The 6115-nt window shown below is 57.4% G+C and overlaps 1 protein-coding gene across 1 annotated transcript in view; it reads right to left on the bottom strand.

Annotated features, from left to right (window-relative positions):
- The window catches only part of TLE2 (TLE family member 2, transcriptional corepressor), a 12570-nt gene extending 7176 nt beyond the window's left edge, over positions 1-5394 (bottom strand). Inside the window, exons 1-6 of the mRNA XM_032252320.1 lie at positions 5099-5394; positions 4093-4128; positions 3433-3509; positions 2203-2452; positions 1096-1343; positions 826-973 (exon numbers count right to left, since the gene is read on the bottom strand). Of these exons, the coding sequence (XP_032108211.1) occupies positions 826-973; positions 1096-1343; positions 2203-2452; positions 3433-3509; positions 4093-4128; positions 5099-5236 (897 nt within the window). The 5' untranslated portion in view covers positions 5237-5394. The remainder of the gene's footprint in view (positions 1-825; positions 974-1095; positions 1344-2202; positions 2453-3432; positions 3510-4092; positions 4129-5098) is intronic.
- Between the last annotated feature and the right edge of the window lie 721 nt (positions 5395-6115).

The raw sequence follows: 6115 nt of genomic DNA, 5'->3' as shown, positions 1-6115 counted from the left end.
GAGATCATGCCACTGCACCCGTCTCAAAAACAAGAACAACTTGGGAGTTCAGAGTTAGTTCCTCTAAGGTTTCAAGGAGGAGGAGCAAACCAGATGGGCCTTGAGGGATGAATAGGAGTTTGCCAATTACAGAAACAAAGGCATTTCAGCCACAGAGAACAAATGTGCAGAGGTCTCAGAGCCATCCCAGAGAACGGTGTGCGTGAGACTAGTGCGTGGAAATCCTGCATGACAGAGCAGGAGCTCATACCCTGCCCCCAAAGCAGAGACAGGCAGAATCTGGGGCCACGGTGCCTGAAGATTCACTCTCTTTGTTCAGCCCTGAGGAGTCCCCCAGCTCTGTCCAGCCCATTCACCATGGCCTTCAGCCTAGGCTCCACCTTCAATGGCGACCTATCCACACCCAGCTCCTCCTACATCAACCTCCACTCTGTTCCCCTGGCCAGTAACTCCCCCATGGTGAGTCCTCAATGGGAACTGTGTGTCTAGCACTCCCAGTGGGATCCGGAAATTAAAGACTGAGAGAAGAACCCAGCTACACCAAGGAAAGACAGACATAAGGGAATGGCTGAACAAAGGCAAGTGGAGAAGATGATCTGAGGGTCTCAATGGCCCCACAGCTTCATATAAATCAGCTCTTTTGGGTTCCCCTACGTCTTCAGAGAATTAAAGTGGAAGCCTGTGGACGTATATGGATGACAAGAAAGATGGATGCCACAGCAGATGTTAGTCCTGTCCTGCCTCTGGAAGTGGCCCCCCACGAGGAGAGGAAGGGACGCGGATTCCTAGAGCTTCCATCCCCCTCCCACCAGCACCGAACAGCACCTGGGAGCTGAAGTCGTGCTGCTGCAGCTGGCGGCCCTCCCGCAGGTCCCAGCAGCGCACCGTGTTGTCCAGGCCCCCTGTCCAGAGCCGAGTGCCATAATCAGAAATGTCAATACAGCTGGCGCCGTCTGTGTGGCCCTGGAACTGCCTGGAGGAAGAAGGGCCCAGGCGTCCATCCCGGAATTGGAGCTGCCCCAGCAACCTCCCGGGTCAGTCCTCCACCCCACTGCACAGAGAGTGGCCAGGGGCTTGCCCGAGGTCCCAGCGCACCTGACCATCGTCTGGTTCTGCAGGTCCCAGACCACAATGTTGCCATCGCTGCAGCAGGAGAAGCAAACCTTGGCGTCGGGGCTGACGGCCAGGGCGTAGCAGGCTGGGGCCGAGGAGGTCAGCTCGGCCTTGATACGGGGGGTGGGCGCTGCCAGGTCCCAAATGGACAAGGTGCTGGCCTCACCGCCCACGATTAGACTCCGGCCATCCGGCAGCAACTTGCAGGAGCGAATGTAGTTGTCTCGGTTCTGGGTCCAGGAAGAGAATCAGGCTGGGGCTTGGTCCCAGGTGAGGTCTCCAGGAGCCTGGCTTCAGGTGGGGGTCTCTGGAGCCTGCCATCCCTACCCTGATGGGCCAGCAAGCCCTGCCCCTTCGGCCCACACACACTGTTCCATTACACTGTGAGCTCTGTTCTTCACCTACAATCCCTGCCCATGGTAGGCCTGCAAACCTTAACCTGATTGGCCAGTGAGCCCCATTCCTTTGGCCTGCAAACCCCACCCCATTTGACAAGCTCCACCCTCCACCTGTAAACGCCACCCATGGTTGGCCTGAAAACCCTGTCCTGGTTGGCCTGCAAGCCCTACCCTAATTGACTGGTGAGCCCCACCCCTTCGGCCTGCAAGCCCCGCCCCATCTGACTATAAGCTCCGCCCTTCACCTATAAGCCCCACCCATGGTTGGCCTGCAAACCCTGTCCTGGTTGTCTTGCAAGCCCAACCTTGATTGGCCAATGAGTCCCGCCACTTTGGCCTGCAAGCCCCGCCCCATCTGACCATAAGCTCCGCCCTTCACCTGTAAGCCCCACCCATGGGTGGCCTGCAAACCCTATCCTGATTGGCCAGTGCCCACCACTTTGGCCTGCAGGCCCCGCCCCATCTGACCATAAACTCCGCCCTTCACCTGTAAGCCCCACCCATGAGTGGCCTGCAAACCCTATCCTGATTGGCCAATGAGCCCCACCACTTTGGCCTGGCCTCATGTGACTACAAGCTCCACCCTTCACCTGTAACCCCACCCACGGCCGGCCTGCACACACCGCTCTATTTGAATATAAGCTCCACCCCTCACCCGTGAGTCCCGCCCACTGTCCCACCCTGCCCTCACCAGGCAGTCGAGCTGGGCCACAGGTGTCTTGGCCCCAGGCTGGCCCACGTCCCACACCTTCACACAGCCCTTGCCACCCGTGTACACGTGCTGCGTGGAGCCGCTGATGGTGACCGCACAGACCACCTCGCCGTGTGCCAGCGTGTGCAGCTGTCGGGCGTGCCGTGGGATGCCCGCGCCCACCAGTGCGTCGGAGGGGAAAGGCACCGGCTGCATCTGCCCGTCTGCAGACACGTGGAAGGAGTAGGCCCTGGAGAGAAAGCCTGGGCATGACCCAGCCCTGGGAACGCCCCTCCACACCCCAACCTGGGAGACGCCTTTGTCCTGCCTGGCACGGGATGATGTATTCTTTTTTTTCTTTTCTTTTTTTTTTTTTTGAAAGACGGGGTTTCACCATGTTGGTCAGGCTGGTCTTGAACTCCTGACCTCAGGTGATCCGCCCACCTTGGCCTCCAAAGTGCTTGGATTACAGGCATGAGCCACCACGCCCGGCCGATGATGTATTCTTTTTACTTTTTTGTTTTTTTTGTTTTTGTTTTTTTGAGATGGAGTCTCGCTCTATCGCCCAGGCTGGAGTGCAGTGGCACAATTTCGGCTCACTGCAACCTCCGCCTCCTGGGTTCCAGCTATTCTCCTGCCTCAGCCTCCTGAGTAGCTGGGATTACAGGCATGCACCACTGTGCCTGGCTGTTTTATGTATTTTTAGTAGAGACAAGGTTTCACCGTTTTGGCCAGGCTGGTTTTGAGCCCCTGACCTCAAGCGATCAGCCCACCTCAGCCTCCCAAATTTCTAGGATTACAAGCATGAGTCACCAAGTCCGGCCTGATGCGTTTTTGTTTGAGATGGAGTCTCTGTCACGCAGGCTGGAGTGCAGTGGCACTATCTGGGCTCACTGCAACCTCCACTTCCCAGGTTCAAGTGATTCTCCTGCCTCAGCCGCCAAAGTAGCTGGGATTACAGGCACGCGCCACCACACATTGTTAATTTCTTTGTATTTCTAGTAGAGTCAGGGTTTCACCATGTTAATCAGGCTGCTCTTGAACTCCTGACCTCAAATGATCTGCCCACCTTGGCCTCCCAAAGTGTTGGGATTGAGCCACGGCGCCCGGCCCACACAAGAGACTTTCTAGAAGGGGAGCAGGGAAACCCCAACCACACAGGGTAAGACCTCAAAGGAGGTGGGGGGCTGCCCCAGGTTCCCAGGCAGGGAGCCCCACCCTGGTACTCACGGCTTTCCTCCGGGGATGCTGGGTAGCGAGGAAGAGACGGATGACCCTCGGAGATGCGGGTGAGACTCAAATGCCATCTGTCAGAATGCCAGAGGGGGTGTCAGTGAGGCAGGTGACTCTGACTCCAACCCACCTCTGTGCTGTCCCATGCCCCCATTTATCAGCCCCTACTAAGGAAGCAGAACTGCCTTCGACTCTGCCTGTCACACTCCAGGTGGGAGGGCTGAGGTTTCTAAGGGCACCGACCCCAACATCTCTCTGTCCAGGAAATCCTAGAACTCCAGCGTTCCAAGGATCCTGAAGACTTCTCCATCGAATGCCCAGACTGGCTCTAGAACAGGAGTCTGCAAACTGCAGCCCCCCAGACAAATCTGGTCCAGTACCTGTTTCTGTATATAGCATCCCAAAGCCAAGGCTCTACTGCTCCTTTTCATGCAGCTTAATCACCGTTGCTTTTTTCCGCAGTCACAAGTCCTGCTTTGTATTAAGCTTGGGAGACTACTGAGACCCCCAGATCATCTTCCCATGCACACTTGCTGAGCCAGGGCTCCCTTCCCTTTCTGCACTCCCTTGTCTTTCCTTGTATAGTTGGTTTCTCCTCCCAGCCCCCAGCCCCTGGGCCCTGCTGACACCTCCTGTACCCCCAACCCAAGGACTCACCATGGGGGAGCGTCCATATACCACAGAGCTGCTGACCTGCGGGGACAGGTGGAGGCTGACGTAGGAGCTGGGCACGGAGAGGTCTCCGTTGAGGGTGCTGTGGGAGCCTAGGCTGAACGACGTGGTGAAGGGACTGGACAGAGTCAGGGGGCTCCTCAGGGCTGAGAGGGAAGAGTCGGGGACACATCTTCAGACACCCCGGACTCAGATCCCGCCTCCCACTGCCTTGGGAGCTCCCTGGCCTTTCATTCAGAGTTTCCATGCTCTGGTCCCACATGGGCCACAGCCTGGGACACCTCCAGACCTCTGCCCATACCGTTCCTCCAGTGGACATGACTTTCTCTTTCTTTTAATTGACAAACTCCTACCCATCCTTCAAAACCCAGGCCCAATGTCCATTCACATCTCAGAAACATCCTTGAGCCTCCTCATTGCCAGCCTCCAGCCTTGCCCATCTTGGGCTCCTCCTCCTGTACCAGCCCTGATTATACAGGGCTGTGAGTGCTGGGGTCTGGGTCTCGTCCCTTGTCGCCCAGGAGTTCCATGGGGGCGGGATTCAAGGCCAACTTCTTTCAGGGACCCCAGAACCAGCACAGGCCCTGGTCGTAAGGCAGAAAAGATGAGCATTGTCATTCCCCAGGTGACTGATGGGGAAACTGAGGCTCGGAGAGGCTAGGTCACTTGCCTAAGGTCACCCAGCTGGTGAATGCCCAGGCCTGTTCTGAAACCCAGGCCTGTCTGACCCCAAAGCCTGTCTTTTCAGTGCACTAGGCTGAAACCCCAGCCAAGTCACTTCCACTCTCCAGGCCTCAGTTTCCCTACCCGTCAAGCTGAGACAATGAGGAACCACCCACAGGGAGGCAGCGTCGAACCTGAAGTCACGAAGGGACCAAGGCCATGAATGCCAAGCCTGGAATCCCAGCCTCCTGCCTCGCCAGCCCCTTTTACTAGCTGTCCCCAGAGACAAGGCCTGCCCCAGACAGGTACCAGCAGGCAAGGTGCTCACCGATGCTGTCCGTGGAAGGCGCTGGCTTGGCAGCGAGCTGGCAGAGGTGACTGGCCGAGCTGGGCCCGGGGGTGGACGCTTCCTGGGGTGGGGAGGAGTCACAGGACTTGGAGGCAGGAGTGCTGGCAGGAAGGTCATTCTGCAGAAAAAGGGCAGGACTGAATGGCACCAGGCATCTGGTGTCTTGTGGCCCACCAATCTGATCAGAAACTGGAGGAGCAAGATGCGGGGCTCACGCCTGTAATCCCAGCACGTTGGGAGGCCAAGATGGCTAGATCACCTGAAGCCAGGAGTTCGAGACCAGCCTGGCCAACACCCCTTCTCTACTAAAAATGTAAAAACTGGCCGGGCGTGGTGGCAGGTGCCTGTAATCCCAGCTACTCGGAAGGCTGAGGCAGGAGAATCACTTGAACCTGGGAGGCAGAGGTTGCAGTGAGTGGAGATTGTGCCGCTGCCCTCCAGCCTGGCGACAGAGGGAGACCCACTCTCCAAACAAAAACAAAACCAAACAAACAAAAAAAAACTGTACAAGGGAAGGGAGCAGGTATACTAGGGCAGCCCAGTGCTCAGAGCGCCCTGCAGGTGCTCTCACACCAGGGAAACGAGCCCCAATGAGGATCCCAACGCCAACTGACTGAACCAGGGGGAAGTGTGAGTCCATCCCCACCAGAAGGCTAACTGGGCACCTGAGCAGGATGGGCAGGCAGCATCTGCCCACGAGGGTGCACATGTGTGCACGCTGCAGTGAGCCAACTCACGCCTCCACCATAAGAATGTGCGTGCATGGCCGGGCGCGGTGGCTCACGCCTGTAATCCAGCACTTTGGGAGGCCGAGGCGGGTGGATCACGAGGTCAAGAGATCGAGACCATCCTGGTCAACATGGTGAAACCCCGTCTCTACTGAAAATACAAAAAATTAGCTGGGCATGGTGGTGCGTGCCTGTAATCCCAGCTACTCAGGAGGCTGAGGCAGGAGAATTGCCTGAACCCAGGAGGTGGAGGTTGCGGTGAGCCGAG

Source organism: Sapajus apella, unplaced genomic scaffold (assembly GCF_009761245.1).
Source record: "Sapajus apella isolate SASKATOON/1434 unplaced genomic scaffold, GSC_monkey_1.0 scaffold77, whole genome shotgun sequence".
Classification (NCBI taxonomy): domain Eukaryota; kingdom Metazoa; phylum Chordata; class Mammalia; order Primates; family Cebidae; genus Sapajus; species Sapajus apella.
Note: the sequence above shows the minus strand (reverse complement) of the source record. Positions and strands in the feature narration are given on the sequence as shown.